This window comes from Carettochelys insculpta, chromosome 31 (assembly GCF_033958435.1).
Source record: "Carettochelys insculpta isolate YL-2023 chromosome 31, ASM3395843v1, whole genome shotgun sequence".
Classification (NCBI taxonomy): domain Eukaryota; kingdom Metazoa; phylum Chordata; order Testudines; family Carettochelyidae; genus Carettochelys; species Carettochelys insculpta.
Window position 1 is genome coordinate 10,866,252 of NC_134167.1, and position 18,936 is coordinate 10,885,187.

Genomic DNA, 18,936 nt, shown 5'->3' on the forward strand with positions numbered 1-18,936 from the left:
CGTGTCCTGGCTCCCCTGAGTAATGCGAAATTTGACTTATGTGGGGTTGTGCAGGAACGCAACCTCTGCGTAAGCTGCGGGGGGGGTCTGCTGTACCCTTTGGAAGATGACAGGCAAGAAAGTATTTCAGCAGGCTCTTGTTGCACCACTCAGAACAACCTGTCTGCAACAAGGCTCAAAGGAATCCTGAGGCAGACGGTCTGAATTTTCATGGGGAGACTGCCACAGTGCAGAGAGGTAAAGCTAAACCAGATGAAATGGCACAGTCTGCGGAGGCTCACAACGTGGCTGTCATTGGCGTGGAGAAAGCTGTCTGGCTTGGAGGAACAAAAGGAAAGTCTTGGCCTTTGGATGTGGGGTCGTACAATAATGAAAGATGTAGTTGGTGCGGCCTCTGAATGCAAGGCCATAGGCCGAAGATGCCTTCAGCAGTTGTCTTGTCTTTGTGCATATATTAAAGTGAAAGACCTGTTTTGGGGAAAGGTGGCCTTGCAGGGACTGCTCATTTCTTGCCATTGTTAAGCATGGGTGAAGAGAGGTCCCATTTAAACTCCAAACAATCGTTGCAACTAATGTAGCTCCTTGGTGAGGGAGTTGGTAGAAATGGCTGAAGCTACCTGCTAGGTCCCCATCCCTTTTGAGAGGATCAGTGGAAAATGGCATGGCCTGTCCTAAACTTTTGCTAAATAAGGCAACTACCATCAAAAGAGAGAGAAGGGCCTTGTGGGTATTGCAAGGAGAAGAAAACTGAGGGCACAAAGACTTTATTCCGAGCTCTACCTTGAACTTTCCTATGTGACGTACAGTGAGTAACATAGGCCTGAGTTTTCACAAGTAGCCACTAATTTTGGCTGCTGAACTTCACATTTTAGGTCTAATTTAGAGGTGCCGAGAGCCCATGTTTCTCCTTGATTCACTTGACACCAGAAGGACCTGGGCACCTTTAGAAAATGCTGAACTGGAAGCTTTAGGACATAACCACAGCTGGCAAAGCTCAGTGTAAAGCCACTGATGTTTGAAGCTTCAATGGAACTACGTCATATCAGCATAGGCTTCACACCTTTTAAACAAGGGTAAGTCTTTCCACTTTTTAGTTGATGGCTCTTTTGTGAGTTCTCTAGGCAGAGAGTCCTGTAGAGGAGGACAAGGCTGGTTATGAAGAATTCATTCCAGTGATTTACAGTCTGACCCCAAAAAAGCATGACGGACTGATTGGCCTAGATGAACTTGTGTTGCTTTGAGGGTCACGTACCTTAAACTCTAGTGCCCTGTTATAATAGACTGCTAGTCATTTGAGTTACATCCAGGCCACAGTGATGTTGGCAACCTTCTGTTAAGTATTATGCTGATTCAGAGTCAATTTAGTCTCTTATCCTTCCAGGGGAAGAGAAGTGCTATGGTAATACATATAATGGTGCACAATATATAAAGCCAGACAGGAACCAGATTTTTTTTTTTGTGTTCTGTAAGGGAGAATCCCCGTTTCAAAATCTTGTTCTATTTTTACCTGGAACTAAGAGAACAAGATTTGAAATATCCTGTTAAATGATTTTTTAAAGGGTACATTCAGGTCAGTTGAAATGTTTCATTTGGATAAAAGTGAAACACTTCATTTTGAATTTTGTTTTCATATTATAGTGTGTGTGGCTGAACCTCTCTGATCCAGCAACATTCATAGTTCGGCATGATTTTAGTTAGCTGGGTGTCCACTTATGTGTGGCCAAGTTTTTCATGGTTCCGTAAAGTTTGTTTCCAGCCACTACTCTTAGCTCTCAGTGTTCCGTGTTGTTGTTTAACTGTAATTTACCCCAAAATGTCTAAGAGTCCAGGAAACAGTGGAGGTGTTGGTAATGTGCTTGACTATGTTGACCTCCTGTGGTTTGGCAAATTCTGTGGTCCTGCACCTATCAGGATCTGAGGGTGCTGGACTAGAGAAGTTTTGTGTGTGTGTGTGTGTGTGTGTGTGTGTGTGTGTTTAAAAAAAAAAAAAAAATCTGTGGTGTGTGGTTTTTTGTTTTTTTTTTTTTGTATCAGCCTCATCAAAAAAGCTTTCCCACCCGCCCCCATTTTATAAAAAGTTCCTTTAAAAAAACAGTTCTGCAAAGCGTTCGTTCTGCTTCCAGTTATTCAGCACTTCTTCCACAGGAGAATTTTCTGCTCATTTTACTTCCATGTTCCTCTTCTAAAGCTTTAGTTCCATGTTCAGATGGTCCCAGGCTGACGGTCGGTGTGTGTATCTTTGAACCTTTCTTAGAAACAGCCTTACGTAGTATTAGGGCCATGAGGTGGGTGTGGGTCATTTTCATCATAGTCACTGCTCTTCTAGCTAAGAGGCCAGGCCAGACACCATTCAGAAGCCCAGATGTGCTACTTGCTGCTCAGTGAACTGCCTGTTGGTGAAAGATGCCAGATTGATGGCTCTAAAGTCCACTGTTATCCAAAGAACTAGTAGAGTGTGGTCCACACCATTTATGGACTCTTAGGACTGGAAGGTCCTCTAGTCTAGTCTCCTGCATTTATGGCAGGGCTAAACATGGTAACTTTTTGCTCTGGCCTTTCTGTGCTGCTGTTTCTTATTCGTTGTGTTTATCATACAGGTTGAACCTCTCTAGTCCAGCACCCTTGGGACCAGACTGATGCTAACTGAGAAAATTTGTTGGACCACGTGAGGTCCATATAGTCTAGCACATTACCAGCACTTCTGCTGCTTACTGGGTGTCTTAGAAGACATTTAGGGGTAAATAACAGCACAGAACACTGAAAGCCAGGAGTGGTGGCTGGAAACAAACCATGGAATCATGGGTGTGTCCAAATTTCCCCTTGGTAAGTGGTTGTCCAGCTAACTAAAATCATGCTGGATTATGGATGTTGCTGGACAAGTGTTTTGGGTTAGAGAGGTTCAACCTGTAGTGCCTTGAAGCCTTATTCCTAGATGACTTGTACTGTGCTAGGCACTGTACAGACACAGAACAAAAAGAGAAACCCTGCTGCACAGAGCTTACAATCTAATATTTCTTCTCTCTGACAGTGTGGGGGTGTTTCTTAGAAGTCTGGCACTGTGGCCCATTCATTCCTCTGCCTGCCATGGAGGGGTTGGCTTTTATAAAGAGAACCTGATATCATTGTTAATGTACGTGAACCCACCTATCCCCTACTTTGTGTAGGGCACGTTTATAAAATCCACACTTGGTTTTGGTCAACTTTGTATTGTTGCCTGTGCGTTTTGTTCACAGGCTGGGAATGGTAACCAGCTGTTGTACAATCAACTTGATCCTAATAAGAAGCTGGCTGGCCTCTTTTTGTCTTTTTTTCTGTGTAAAGGTTTCCCATACTACTTCTGCAGCCCCGTAAAGTTGCGGTGATCTGTCACTTTAGGAAAAAATCAGCTGTCACAGTAGTGGCTGCTAGTAAAAATGGAATTCTGTGGTACCTGCCTCTGTGGTGGGGGACGTTATTTTGTGATAGGAATGTTCTATCCCTAAAAGTTGGGCTGAAGAGAACACTCCTCTTTAGTTGGCCCCTCCCATAAAGCTCCATGCAGAATTACTAGGGAGACAGACTCCTGAGGCCCATGTTACACAGCAGGTCGGACATGGTGATGATATTGGGGGGCTCCTCTGTCTTTAAAATCTGTGGTGTGATTATGGCTGGTCTAATGAGACCATCTGGGCTGGAAATCTGATCACTGTCCCCCGTATAGCAGTTCTGGCTCTGCTGTTAAAGGATCCAACCGGTCTCCCAGCCACTGCTTTGTGTGACTACGTGATTTCAACCAAGTCTTCTCTCTCTGCGGTATCACTGCTTAACACTCAAACTGGTTTGAAATCTCCCTGGATCCCAGGAGTGTTTGAGAGAGAAGAATTTAATTACCATCCCTGCCATAAATGTAAGGCAGCAGGAACCGGAGGGGGCTTTGAAACATCAGAGGTGGGATGTGCTTCCTACCAGTGCTAATCCAAAAGCAAGATATTTTGTCTTCCATAATAGCTGTGAATGGTGATGGGAAAACAGTGTAGCAATTGGGAGGGGCAGGGAAGTTTTTGTGTTTGCAGTTGGATTGTGGTGTTCCTGTGCCCTGCCTTGTTTAATACTGATATTTTACTTTGCAATATTTCCTTATGTAGCATGGCCAGCACTGAGGTGGCTGTGTCCATCCCGCTTGGTGGAAAAGGTGCGTTTTAAAGCCCTTTCTCATGTTTCCTGTCTACATACAACATCTCTGTAATGTGCTTTTGTCTTGTTGGCACTTTAATAACAGGAAAACAAAGGGCAGAGTGCAGTCACTCTTTGGAAAATCCTCTAAACATACAAGTCTTTGGTTATTTCTCCACTTCATCCAGGCTGGGAATTTTAAGCTTTAAGCTGCTTAGAAAAGGCTTATTTTGTGAGTGTATCAAAAATGACCCATTGTGGCCCCTTAACAGTATCTTTTGGTTCCCTCTGAATGCTTTTTTGCATAGGGCTGGAAGAAAAATTCCAACCCCTGTTCAGTGGATAATCTCCTCCTTTCCCTGTGGTATTGACTTTTCTCAGCCTGCAAGCTCTGTAGCTTTCATTACAGATTCAGGGCCAAATGGAGACTCGATGACGACAGAAGCGACTCCTTTCTATCCACCTACACCAGCCTGAATGGCAGAGTTGCTAATACCTACTTTAAAAATCTGAACTCCTGCAGTAGTATTAGCTAAACATCTCTGGAAGGAGAAATGAAATTTCTTTTCCTCCTACAGAACCCTTCCATTCCTCTGTGTGTGTCTAAGGTACAGAGGCATCTGTGTTGGAGGGTGTCTAGTTGTATCAGTAAATGGGGAACGGAGTCCTTTGCCTATAAGTCACCCACTCAGACCAGCTGAGCAGTCAAAGTTCCCTGTAAGCTGAGTGCTTGGGTGGTCACCAGGAGAGATTCAGGCACCGCTCTGCTGATTAGTCTGAGCGTGCACAGTTAGCTGCGTGTTTCAATTGGTGGCGCACATCTACATGTGCCTCGGTGCACAAAACAAAACTTATTCTGCCCATGGATGGGGGGAAAACTAAAGGGAACCCTGCTAGCTGTGCCCAAATGGTGTCCAGATGATATGATGGCCTGCATGAAATGAGATGGGGGACTTGGCCTCGTACTCCATAGCTGAGCATCCATTGTGTAGAAGGACCACTGAAGTGTTACTAGCACTTGCCCCGTGTTGGCAGCTTCAACAGAAACCAAGAGCCAGCTGGGCCATGGAGACCAAACAATCCTCTCATCCCAGATGTGGTTCCTCCAAGTTTAACTTGAAGCACCTTGGCATGGGGGAACTTTATGCCTCTCCACGCTCTCTCTCTTGTGGCCCCATGGACAGCTAGTCTCTCTGCCAATTGAGCACCCTGGTGTCTGGCCCCTTCCTCAGCTGAGTGGGGTGGGCTTCTTGTTCTGGTGGGCTCAGATATACTGAGACCCCACACCTGTACTTTGCTAATCTTAGGGCTCAAACCACGATGAATGAATGTTTGTTTGTATCAAGCACAATGCGATCTTGGTTGGTTACCTGGGTGCTATGGTAATGAGGAACCTCTTTGTACGGGGGGAATTGACTAAAGAGATCCTGGGATTATTTTAAGCCACCTAAAGGATTTGGGTCTCCAGTTTCCATTAATACTAATGAGAATCGGATAGCTCAATCTCCTGGGCAGCTTCAAGTGTATCGAGCAAAACCAAGAGGTTTCTACAGAAATGGTTCTTAAAAACTGTCAGAGGTAATCGCATCCCTACCCCAGAATTCTGTCCAATAGTTCAGGAAAAACTATTGGGCTGTTTGAAATTTAGATCGAAAAAGGCCAGAGGATGGGTTTGCGGGGTGGAGGAAGGGAACAACTCTAAAGAGGTTAATGTTTTTCTGTTGTTCTTTAGGGCTTCCCTGCATGGATTACAAAAAATTGTGTTCCGTGCCCCTGAAATGCCACATCCATGCAAAATCTAAATTCTTGTTGAGCACACTTGTGTAGGGCAGAGGATAGCCTCTGACCTGGCGAACACATGGCATTAAAAATGTGTCTATATTGTCTCTTCCATCTAGGTCCCCCAGTGGCTGCTGCAGTCCGATCCCATTTTAATGACTGTCCTGACTCCCACAGCCAGTTCTGCTTCCACGGGACCTGCAGGTTTCTGGTACAAGAGGAGATACCAGCATGTGTGTAAGTCTCTTTTCTTGGCACATGGTTTTGCTTGTGTGAGCGCAGGTGACAGCAGAAGAGAAATGAACCGTTGTAACTCAGGGCAGCAGAACCGTGCCACTGTGTAGTGACAAGTTCATTTAATTTTTGGTGCCAGTTCTCACCCCCAAAGTTATCTTTTGAGTCATGTGGCATCTCTACAGAAACAAGGCAGGCGAGAAACTTTCAAGAGAGAATGGAATACTCACCTTCGGTGTTCCTGCTGCTTTTTTCCACCCAGGGGTAAGATAAATCTTGTGTGTACCAAAGCATGTGTAGATGTGCACCATCAATAGAATACACACTGCCAGTTGTGGGCACTCTGCTAATCAGCGAGGCAACATCTGAATCTTTCCTAAGCGGCCACCCAAGTGCTCGGCTGACGGGGAACGTTGTCCTCCTCCCATTTGTAATTCGTGGCCCAAAGGTGGGGCGAAGGGAGAAAAGCCAAGCCTGGGTGTCTAAAATGAAGCTGCTCCTAAATCCATATTTAGGTCTCTAGGATGCGTTTACACTGCAATTTAAAAGCCCCATGGCTGGCCCAGGCCCAGCTGGTTCAGGCTGACACAGCTTGGGTTGCTGGGTAGATATTCCTGCGCTCCTCTCGCCTCACAGGGTTTCAGAGCCTGGGTTCTAACCCAAGCCCAGATGCCTACGCTGCAGGCAGGCTGCAGGACTGTTTGATTTGGAGTCAGATGGCACTGGCCCACCCTGGTTTTTTTTAAACCTAACTTAAATCACTAGCCTCATGTTCAGTGGTGCCCGTAGCTAGTCCCCAGATTTGAATGAGTGTTTGCAGGAGTTCAGCATTCTAAAATTGGAGACTAGATAGTTGGCGCTTGGTCAGCCTGAAAACTTTGCCCAGGGAATGGAAGAAGCTGCTGGCTTAGTGTATGCTCAGGGCCTTACCCTACATTCCTCTTTTTTTCGCCTTTGACGTCATTGGGAGCTTTGCTGGAATAAGTGCTGCATGATCTGCCCTTTAATTTTGAATACCGCTCTTCTGTTTCTGCCCCATTTTTTTTATTCTCTGGTTGGGGGGACTGAGGTGCCTTCCTCCCCTGGATCGACTGCCACATGCGTTTGAGAATCTGTCCTCTTCAGCCGACTGGGTCATTATTGCTTGGGTGCCCATTGGGTTCTTGTGCTTTCTTCTTTAACTCTTCTCTCCCTCTCTCTCTGCAGCTGCCATTCTGGCTATGTCGGGACGCGATGCGAACATGCAGACCTCCTTGCGGTGGTAGCTGCCAATCAGAAGAAACAAACTATCACCGCCTTGGTGGTGGTTTCCGTGGTAGCATCAGTCGTACTTATTGCGGCCTGTGTACTAATACAGTAAGTCTGCATTGCATGCTGTTTTGCCCTAGCTGAGTGAGTCTCAGTGAACATTGGATTTGTTTTGCAGCATAAAAGTATCCAGACAAATTCCAAGTCCTATTCCACCATAGATATGTGAGACTGGAAGGAGCCTGCGCTGGTCGACTCACCTACACTGCCCATTGCTTCTTGTCCTGTCCTCAGTGGTTAAGGAGAACAGTTTATCACCCTCCTAACTATAATGACCTTTTACATAACTGAACATGTATTGGGCTCCCCCTCCGTCTTCTCCAAGCTAAATAAACTTAATCCTTTTAATCTTTCTCTGAAATCATCCACTCAATGTGCAGCAGCAGTCAAAAAAGAAAATAGAATGTTGGGAATCATTTAAAAAGGGGTAGTGTCTCTCTTATTTTCTATCTTATTGCCACTGTGTAAATCCGTGGTACAGCCACATCTTGAGTACCAGGTGCACGGTCGCCTCAGAATTGGACAAAGTTCCGAAAAGGGCAACAAGAATGATAAGGGGGTTAAAATGGCTGCTTTATGAGGAGAGAGTAAAAAGATTGGGACTTTTCATCTTAGAAAAGAGGTGACTAAGGGGGAATATGATGGAGGTCTATAAAGTCATGACCAGTGTGGAGAAAGTAAATAAGGGAAAGTTATTTGCTTGTTGCCATAACACAAGAACTAGGGAGTCACCCAGTGATATTAATGGGTAGCGACTAGAATAGCAAAAGCAAGAGCGAGTTTGAAGGCAATGGATAAGATCTGGAAAAGCAAAGAAATTAGCTTAAGAATGAAGCTGGGCGTCTTGAAAACGTGTGTATTCAGCAGCATGTTGTACGGATGTGAGACATGGGTGATAATGAAAGATTCGAAAGGAAGAATATTGGCATTCGAAAGGAGTTGTTATAGAAAGATTCTGAGAATAGGATGGATGCAAAAGGTTGACAATGTGGAAATATATAGCAAGATACAGCCGAAAGAGAACCTACTGCAGAAGGATATAAAACAGAAGCTACAATTCTTCAGACATATGCAGAATGAACAACGAATGAAAAGTCAAGACCCTGGTATTCAGCATAATGGATGGCTCGAATAGGAGAGGCAGACCCCATGGAGAATGGATAGATTGGTGCGGAGCTAGTCTACAGAAACTAAGCCACTCCGCACTGGATAGGAAAAGATGGAAGGAAATAGTGAGAGAGGCATTGGACACCAACGGACACTGAGCCCATGGTTATTGATGATGATAAGATTTAAAACAAAGTATTTCTTCACATAGCGCACAGTCAACCTGTGGCGCTGCTTGCATGAAAGTATTGTGAGGACCAGATTTTAACAGGGTTTAAAAAAACTAGATAAATTCATGGAGGATAGGTCTATGAATGGCAATTGGTCAGGATGGGAAGGACTGGTGTCCCAAGCTTCTCTTTTGTCAGGAGCTGGGAGTAGGTGACGGGTAACCAATCACTTGATTACTTCATCTGTTCATCCCTTCAGGGACAACTGGCATTGGTTGCTGTCAGAAGACAGGATACTGAGCTAGAGGTATCTTTGATCTCCCCCAGCATGGCCGTTCTTATGTTCCTCAGAGGTCGTGCTTTCTAGACCAGCTGTCATTTTTCCTTTCCTCTCCTCTGGATTTTCTCCAGTTGGTTCACCTCTTTCTCAAAGTGTCATGTCCAGAACTGGAGACAATACTTCATTTGAGTCCTAATCGGCATGGAGTAGGACAGAACACTCATATTTTGCTTACAACGTTCCTGCTAATACCTTCCTGTTCCATATACAGTCTAAAGTGCATTCGCTTTCAAGTGGTCTCTTTAATTGTTTCAGAGACAGTCCTGGGCCCTCAGTCTTTCATATAGAGAATAATCTAAAGTTCAGAGGTGGATGTTTTTCTGGAAGGATATTTTGAGTGCAGTGCCAGGAAAAAACTGCCTGAAATTTGCTGATCTTTTTCTAAGGTTGACTATTTAAATGGATGAACTGAACAGCTATTTTAAAAACTAGGTGGTTAGGTTCTTAAGCCTATACCAAAATAGGGGCCAAATTCACAGGTACAAAAGGAGTGTGTGTTTACATTGATAAATGAACATAAGGGGATCTAAACTGTGTAGCCTGTGTACTAGAAGACTGGAAGAAGCTGTAGGTTACATTAATGTAGACTCCTTGAGATTCATTTCTGAGCTGGTTCTATGCATGTACACTGTAAAGATTGCTTTTGTGGCAGCTGCGGGCTCTACGCCTCACCCTGAACTGTGCTGAGCCCCTGAATAGGGTTGGACCTTTGGTGTTTATCCAGCTGAAATTGATGCCCCAAGTAACACTGAAAGTAATGCATGAAATGAAGCTTCCTGCTCTGTTTAATGTGTTGAGTGAATAAAACTCTGGTAGGAGACATGCAGACCTCTGCATGGCACATCTTAGAGGGCACAGAGCTTTCCCATTGCTGTTGTGATAAAGGAATCCTAGTTAGTGCTATCGCTGGCTTTGGTGGATAACTGGAATGACAGGGAACAGCTCTTGCTCTCTTCCCCCTGCCCCCCACCCCCACGCCCCATGGATATAAAGTACTTCCCTATTTATTCTAAAGGCAGGTGGGCAATAGACTTGTGTTGCAACATGAGTGTTGACTAAGATAACAATACTTCACTGTGTAATTAAAAGGAACAGGTAAGTGGTGTTGGGGTTTGATTTCCCAATCCAAGTGGCATGTGTTACAAGACATAATTGCCTCATAGTCTTTCTGCATGCCCTAACTCTTACTTCAGTTAGCTCCTAAAATCTTCATTCACAATGGGATGAAATGAACAAACCAGTCACTGCAGCAGCAATAAACCAATATGTTTGTCTTGCCCTAATCGTAGCTTTTCTCACAGCTTATAAATGTAAATAGATCTTTCAACAACACATCAATTTGGGCTACTGGCTGCTGTGTGCAGTTTGCCTCAAATTCATTGGAGAGCTTTTGTCTCCTCCAGTAGTCTGAGGTCTAAACCTGAGTTTTTGAGCATGTGATTTATTGATCTGTATTCAAGTAGCACCTACAGGCCCCAAATGACATGAGGCTCACGTGGCCGTACAAGCTGTACAGATGCATAGTGCTTGTGATTTGCTTATGATCTAGATAGATAAAGGGTAGGAGATAAGTCTTTGAATCTTCCCTGTTTCACAAAGGGAAAATTGAGCCAAAAGGCCCTGATTCATGTGAGTATATGAGCCACATGCTTAAGTGCCTTCCCGAATAGGGGCCAAAGACTTAGGTGACTTATCCAGAATCACACAGGGAGTCTTTTGCAGAGGTGGGAATTGAACCCTGAGCTTCTGAGTCAGGGACCATTGTTTTCAGAGCCAGGCTGTCCTTCCTCTATCTAGACCAGCCTTTGTGTCTAGACTAGATCCTGAAAGGTCTCCTGACACCCTTCCCAAGAGTAGGGTTTGGAACCTCCAGGGTCTAGTTCACATCCCTGATTTCAGGCAACTAACCAGATCTAAATTCATTCCTGTGCCTCAATGGAGCTACACCAGGGTGAGTTTGTCCCATTTTTTTGCCTATCTAAATTTCCCTGTTGCTTGGCAATGATTAAGCATTCCCTTGCCCTTCCTCATGGCTCTCATGCAGCATTGTTAGTGATATAGTAATACCTGTCTCTTCCCGCCCCAAGTGGGGGAATTCATTTTGGTACTAAGCCAAGTGAATGCTGTGTGTGACTTTTTTTTTTTCCTCTCATGTTGCTTCCCAAAGATTGTACAATTTAAGCACCTGCACCTCCATTCTTATTAGACGCAACAAATAGAGGCAATGTATCCATCGCATTCTGCTCCTTTAGGCTACGTCTACACGTGCCCCAAACTTCGAAATGGCCACGCAAATGGCCATTTCGAAGTTTACTAATGAAGCGCTGAAATGCATATTCAGCGCTTCATTAGCGTGCGGGCGGCCGCGGCACTTCGAAATTGACGCGCCTCGCCACCGCGCGTCTCGTCCAGATGTGGCTCCTTTTCGAAAGGACACCGCCTCCTTTGAAGTCCCCTTATTCCCATGAGCTGATGGAAATAAGGGGACTTCAAAGTAGGTGGTGTCCTTTCGAAAAGGAGCCCCATCTGGATGAGACGCGCGGTGGCGAGGCGCGTCAATTTTGAAGTGCCGCGGCCGCCCGCACGCTAATGAAGCGCTGAATATGCATTTCAGCGCTTCATTGGTAAACTTCGAAATGGCCATTTGCGTGGCCATTTCGAAGTTTGGGGCACGTGTAGACACTGCCTTAGTCGGTCAATGGGGAGAAGTAGCGGTGAATGGAATTCAGCCCGCTGTGTTGCTGGGACTTTTATTCTTGAGCCATCAAGACTTGTCGATTTCACCCTCCTTTGCTGTACACAAACTCTTGGCTGTTTCTTCATCCTAATCCCCCACCCTCTAATTGCCTTGCAGCTGCTGTAGGATAAGAAAACACTGCGAGTGGTGCCGAGTCTTCATCTGCAAGCATGAGAAGCCCAGTGGGCTCCTGAAGGGGGGAGCATCTTGCTGCCGCTCAGAGACAGGTAGGAGGAACAACTGTCACGGCAACAGGCTTCCTTCCCTTAGCTACCTGGGATGGCGTGGAAATCATTTAGTTGGCTCAGGTCACATGTAAAAATCTAAATGATCCCTCTCCTGTTTGGTTTCTCTCTCTGTATCCACATAGAAGGCTTGGAGCCTTTCTCAGGTGCTTAGAAGGAAGGGCCAAAGAGCCCTGTGTAACAGCCAACATCTTGGTCAATGCATTGGGAGGCAGGGGACCAAACCAAGGACTGCTTTAGCTCAAAAATGGTAGGAGATCATGCTTTTAGCTGGAGAGTCAAGGCTGCTTAGCTAGTGCTGTAACAGACTCCTGCCCTCTGGATCAGGCATAGGGGCAGACGGGTGTTGGGTTTCTCCGTTGAGACCAGGGCGTATCACCCACCCAAAGTTGCACAAGTAACCTCTCCCTTTTTTGTGTATATATACACGTTACAGTGCATTTACTGTATGACGCAGCCTGTGGTTTTGGGATTGGGTTGGTAACTTCCAGGCATGCTGATTGGGTAGGGCAAAGGGGGCAACTGCCCAGGAGTCTTGGTGATTTAAAAGGGCCTGGGTGGCCCTGGCCACTGCCATGGTAGCAGCAAACAGGAACCCCAAGAGACCCTTTTAAGGTCACTTGAGTGGACTGCAGGCATGGGTGCAACAAGGGGGATCTAGTACCCAGCTCCAGTCCCCCCTGCTTGCTGCTGCAGCTTGGAAACATGCCCCCCTTCTCTGTTCCAAACTCTTGGGCGGAGCCACAAGCCTCTCCCACCTGGAGAAGGCCTAAGTGTTCCTCCCACCCCCCATGCGAAGGAGCACTGGGCCAGCCATAGCCGTACCACTTCCCCAGGCCCAGTCTGCTCTGGGAAAAAGGTCTGTGCAAGGTCTGGGGAAGGGAGGGTAGGCATGGCTGCAGCTGGCCCATGGCTCCTTCAGGCAGGTGGGAGATGGGGCTGCTCTGGCTAAGGGAAGGGGTGGGAAGCACACAGTTCTTCTCTTGGCAAGAGGGCTTGTAATCTGCCCTGGGGCCTGGCTGCTTCAGAGGAGCCTGTCCCTGTATGGCATGTTCTATACATGCACCATCCATGTACAATTGTTTACTTCCTCTTTCTGGTCCAAACTTCTCTTGTCCATTTTCAGTAGTTCCCTGGGTGGTCCCCTGTATTTTAGCTGCTACAGATGTTCTGTCTCTTAGACAGCCTAATGGGCCCATGAGCTTAGTTTTAGCCTAGACATTCTGTTCTATTTACCTCCCTAATCCCGTGTCTCTGAGAAAGGTGGCCTCACCCGTGTCTAATTACTCAAGTCAAACCAGGCCTACAGCCTGTAACACACCTACTGGTAAGATACATCTGCAATAGACAGCTATGGGAACAGGATCACCAAAGTCCTTTTGGAATTAGCATAAAGTAATGTGAGCATCTGTACGCTTCATTTTTTTTATCATCCTCTGTTAGAATGGTCCTGTTTACCCCTTGGAATGCATTGGAGACCAACTTTTTTATGCGTTTAACATTTATTTTTGTTGAATTCCTACTTTGGGAGGTTGGGGGAGCCTTAAAAATCCCTATCGGGTAGGTTAAAACAGCTGAGTAACTTGGCTTCTTGAGTGAATTTAGCTGGCATTTCCAAAATGATACTGAGCTCTTACATATCCATTTTCATGCAAAGATCTCCAAGTGTTTTTATGCAGTCCATATCATTATCTAATTTTACTCACAGGAAATCTGTGTGACAGGGGAAGCAACTTCCCAAGATCAGCCATCAAGCCAACAGCAGAGCTGGGAGTTGAACCCAGATCTCCTGAGCCCACATATAGGGCCCTCATCTGCCTAATGAAATTATTTCACTCCATTTTAATGTTGCCCTCTAAGATGTAAGGTTTTTCAACACCAAAGGGTAAAACAGTATTGATGTAACATGTGAATCAGGCCCCATTGGGTCTGGTAATGTGAGTGAGCGTTGCCAGCTAAAACTGCATACTGAGAGAAATACAAAAAGCAAAGAATGAGATGTAATTTCCTTAATATCTAATGAAATAATAACTCTTATTTAAGCAAGAGAAGATTTTGAACTGTGAGTGGTAGCTAACCGTTTAAAAATCTCCCTCCTAAAGATTCAATTTCCAGACTCTCCCATTTAACAGAGAGCCTGAATTTATAGTAAAGTGTCTTTTGACTGCTGAGTGACTTTTACACCCTTTAAAATTGATTTACAAGTTCTTTGCTGTGCCTCGTTCCGGTTACTGAATCTTCTTGTAAACAAGTCCCATGGAGGGACTAAATGCACATTGATTGCGAGAGATTTCCAGTGACGTTGGAATAAATCACATAACCTTTTCTAGCATCTCTGAAAATACCACATCTGTGCTTTTTGGCAATTTGGTACAAGGTATTCTTTGTCAGCAGAAGGTGTGTGGTGGCTTTTATTTTTTATTTTGCACAACACCATTGCAATAAATTCAAGGTGACATATGACATACTGTCTAGGCAGAGGCCTGAATTACTCTGGCTCTGTTCCTGTTTTTTTTCCTTTAATTTTGTCTCTGCTCTAATTTATCTTAGCCTGACTTATTCATTGCCCTCATGAAGGGGACTGAATATTATGTAGAAAGCATGTATGCCTCTTATTGTTAACATTTTTGCTTTTATCAGATCCATTTTTATAGCAGCAGTGAAGGTGCCTTTGTTTGTCCTGGTTTTATGTCAGGGTCTCCAGAGCTGGTTGTGATTGTCTTGGGTGCCCTAGATTGTAGGGAAGGTGTTTCTACCTTTCCCATAGTAAAGGAGAGAGTGCATTTTATTTCCACTTAAAGAGATGGAGGAGGCCTTAGCCGTACATCAGGCAATGAAACAGCCATGTCATTTGAACATGAACTCCTATGAACAGCAGGGCCAGCAGCCACCGCTGGCCCTGGGGCACGGTGTGAGAGAGGCTCAGCTCTGCATCCCTGGAAGGGGCAAAGCCAAGGTTGGAAGGGGTGGGACCTAAGCCAGTTAGCCCTTTGTCAGCCCAGACCATGGTGCTGGGCTCTCCTTATGGCCATGCAGAGCAGCGTTGTCATGGCACGACAAAGGTACCAGAGCTCCAGACGCCCACTGCCATAGTACCAGCAGCAGTGGCTGGAGCTCCTGGTCCCTTTGAAATGCTGGGCCCCTGTGCAATGGCCCCTGTGCAACTGCCCCTTTGTTGGTAGGCCTGTCTGTGAATGAGCAAGAAATCAAAAATGAGTGGTGCCCCCCTTCCCTTAACATTCAAATAGGGATGACTTTGGGTTGCCCCCATTAAGCGGCCTGGCTTTCCAAAAATGTTGATCACCCACTCTATGAAAATCAGACTGTTCTTCAATCCTAGGACTAGGTGTGCCCAACTTGTAAGCCACATAGCTTCGCCAGGTTGTGGCTGCAGTGGATTTCCCAATGTGTTCACTATGGAGGGTTGGTCCCTCTGACTATTACTCAAGATGTGCAGGGATGCAACCTCTTGCTCTAGGTGTGTTTAGCTCTGACCTTGGGTGCTGGAACTCAGGGTTCTGCCAGACCCCCTGGATTGAAGTGGTTTCCATTCTGTACAGGATTTACAGTTTGCACTGCACAAGGGCTCTCAGTACCCTTTCTATTCAGATGGCTCTAGTGTCCCTGGAAGCTGGGCCAAGGATGTGTCATTCAATAATTGCCCTCTTGCTCGTTCTCTTTCAAGTATAATGGAACACAGGGCTAGATGGGCCACTGGGTCAGACTAATGTGGACACTTGATTAGAGCCAGGTTATGCCCTCATTTGCTCCCATGGAAGTAGGTTAACCCTCCTTTTTGTTTTCAATCTGCAGTGGTCTGAAGGAGAATTGGATCTGACTGATCTATTAATTGCCATGGCCAGAAGAGACTGCTGCAGTAGAATGGAGGAAGCCTGTGCTCTTCCAGAGAAGAACTATCTTCCACGGACAAAAATGCTCTGGAGGGGCATAATCTCAAGCACTTGCTATGTTACCTTGTCTCTTCATATGCATCCTGTATTCTATGCTGAGCTTTCAGAACTTTGCCAAATTGAGGGCCCTATCTATGCAATGTGAAGCCATGGAGCAATTTGTGGATCGCATCTCAACCACCATGGAATCTTAAAGACTCTTTTACAAGACTTCAGACTCAGACATGAGAACTCTACGCGTGGGTCAGCTTCATGTTTACGTAGATGTGACTGTTCTGCATGTGGGAGTAGGTGTGACACGAGTGATGGAAAAGTGTGTGTACGTTTCAGGTTGGAGACGGCGTACGACAGCAGTTGGTATCTGTCCCGTGTTGGGACTGTATGGAACATACCTGAAGGCAGGGTCTTTGATGAATTTGTTACATATTTGACTCATTGGGAGGAACGGTTGCATGCCGTCATTTCAAAGGAACATCCTATTTCCATGACAGCGACTTTTGTGGTCTCCTTTGTGCTGCTGCCACTGGGACATCGGCCCTGCCTGGTGAAATCTGCAGGGGACTACAGGATGAAGTGGCTTGGTCAGAGCTGTCCTTTCCCTCTTAAGGAGACCTGTTGCAAAGGAAAAACAGCAACACATGAGCTAGTGTGGCCGGGGCGGAAATGTTCAAGCGCCGCAGTCCTTTGCTTTATAAATGTGGTGGCAGAAAATATTACAAATCATTGAAGCAGAAAAATGTTTGAGATTCAGTGTCAAGGGAGTGGTTAATGTCTTTGGTGTTAGAAAGCTGGAAAATGGGACACGGAGGTGATTGCTCCAATCAAGGTGATGGAAGTCTAGGTATTTAGCACCTGATCCAAAGTTCATTCAAGTCTTTCCAGTGTTGGTAATGGGTTGGCAGGAGAGCCTAAGATATGTGACATTTTGCATTTCTTTGTGGTCACTAGGGACCATTCAGAATTGCTATGTTTTAACAGCAGCAAACCTAGGGCCCAATCCCACAAACCTCTCCCACACACAGGAATAGATGAAATTGAATAAACTAATGAGGTTTGAATTTTTTTTTTTTAATCTTGGTTACGCTGGTGTAACTGCACTGGTTACTCCTAGTTTTGCTCTAGGGCAAGATCAGAATCAGGCCCATTTACATCAGTGGGACTATTTCCTGGACTGTGGATTCTAACTTGTAGGTAAAAATTTGCACCCGCCCCCAAGTCTGTCTTTGTGTCTTGGTGGATGAACATTTACTGTACGTTAAGCAATTGGCTACCAAATTTGACAGTCCTGCTTATGGAGTATTCTCAGTGTTGGTCCAAAGTTTGCAGTCAGATCTGCCTAGCAAAATGCAGTCCTAGAGCAAAATTCACTGCGCTGGGCCTAAATGAGGCCTACCCTGCTATCGATCTCAGTGCTTACACCTGTTGGGAATTTGGCCCTTGGTTTGTCCTATGATTTAAGAGCAGAATTTCACCCTTTTGAGTCAAAGCAAAATCTTAAGGGAGGAATGCTTGCAACTTTAAACCATGGTAGGGAAAATGAGAACACTTTGCTTACCATTTATCTTCTATAAGGAAACAACTGCTTGCTTTGTTCTTTTTTTAAACTGTCACCCAAAAGAGACGACAGTCTGAACTTTTGGTTTCCTACAACAAGCTGATGACTGTCAGCAGAGCAAATTTTGAAATGGCTAAAACAAGTGAGAGTTTATTCCATAAACTTAAGAGTGAGAGAGGAGCTTGTTTAACTGTTTGGTAGACCTTGCATCTTGACTTGGAGTCTGATGCAGACTTACAATGGATCTATACCTATTGCGTCCAGCCCCCTCAATTTCCTATGGGGGCAGATTGATGTGCCTCCATCCAGCCAACAAGAATCATTTTATCGATATCCCTCCACAATTCTCCCACCCCTCGCCAACTCTCTTGAATTTGGTGATTTCCGCCCCCCCCCCCCCCCGCATCTGCTTTCAAAATAATGGCATCTGTGCTTCACATATGGATCACTACTACCTTACATAGGAACGCTACAGAGAGTGCATTTGGAGGGTGTGGCTGCATAGAGCAGGATCTGGTTAATTTGTGAGCTACATGTCTGACTCCATCAGTGATTCCAGGAGTCCATCAAAGAGGAAATGCCCTAATTGGGTCAAGCAGCCCTGATCAGCAATGCATTTAAGTCACTGCTTAAAGTTTTTATGTTCTTTCCTGAATCAGGCAGTAATTGCTCAGTTTACCCCCATTTCTCTAATATCTTCTGAAACATTAGAGCAGGCTTCCCTCTGTTGGCCCAAAATGCCTGGAGGAAAAATAGCCAAACAGAAGTCCAAAGTAACTGCCCTAAAGCCACTTAATAACAGTCTGTTCCTTCTCCCTTCTTTAGGGAGGACCCCTATTGGTCTGTTCCTGGTTTCAAAGCACTTTAGATAACATGAGGCCTAATTTGCTGCTGACACAAGTGGTCAAAAATTCAACCCTTAGTACTGAAGTTATTACTGATTTGCTGCATGGCCATAATTACAAGGGCTGTAGAAGTATCTTAGAGCTGCTTTTTGGAACGCTGGCTTTACGTGCTGACTCAGCTCTCCCACAGAACTTTCAATATGATACGTAGGGCCCATTTTTCTCCTTCAGACGTGCGGGATGCTCCAGCCATGAGGAGTGGGGACTTTTCTTTTTTAAATAACTAGCATGCTTTTTTTTAAAAAAAAAAAAAAAATTGCGTGTAGAATTTCTTGTGGAAGCTGTGCATTTAGGGCCTGATCCCACAAGGTGCTGAGTACCTTCTGTTGCCTCTGATGGGGTCTCAGCCAGGCCTGCCAATGGGGATGGGAGGCAAAGGGGGCAATTACCCCCAGACCTGGCATTTCAAACGGGCCTGGAGCTCCAGCCGCCACATTAGTAGCAGCAGCAGCAGCAGCCGGAGCTCTGGGTCGCCTTTGAAATGTCCCGGAAT

At 45.5% G+C, this 18,936-nt stretch overlaps 1 protein-coding gene across 1 annotated transcript in view; it reads left to right on the forward strand.

Moving 5' to 3' along the window:
• The window catches only part of TGFA (transforming growth factor alpha), a 46,962-nt gene extending 28,998 nt beyond the window's left edge, over positions 1 to 17,964 (forward strand). The window contains exons 3-6 of the mRNA XM_074981680.1: positions 6,051 to 6,168; positions 7,372 to 7,521; positions 11,945 to 12,054; positions 15,886 to 17,964. Of these exons, the coding sequence (XP_074837781.1) occupies positions 6,051 to 6,168; positions 7,372 to 7,521; positions 11,945 to 12,054; positions 15,886 to 15,893 (386 nt within the window). The 3' untranslated portion in view covers positions 15,894 to 17,964. The remainder of the gene's footprint in view (positions 1 to 6,050; positions 6,169 to 7,371; positions 7,522 to 11,944; positions 12,055 to 15,885) is intronic.
• Positions 17,965 to 18,936: the final 972 nt, after the last annotated feature.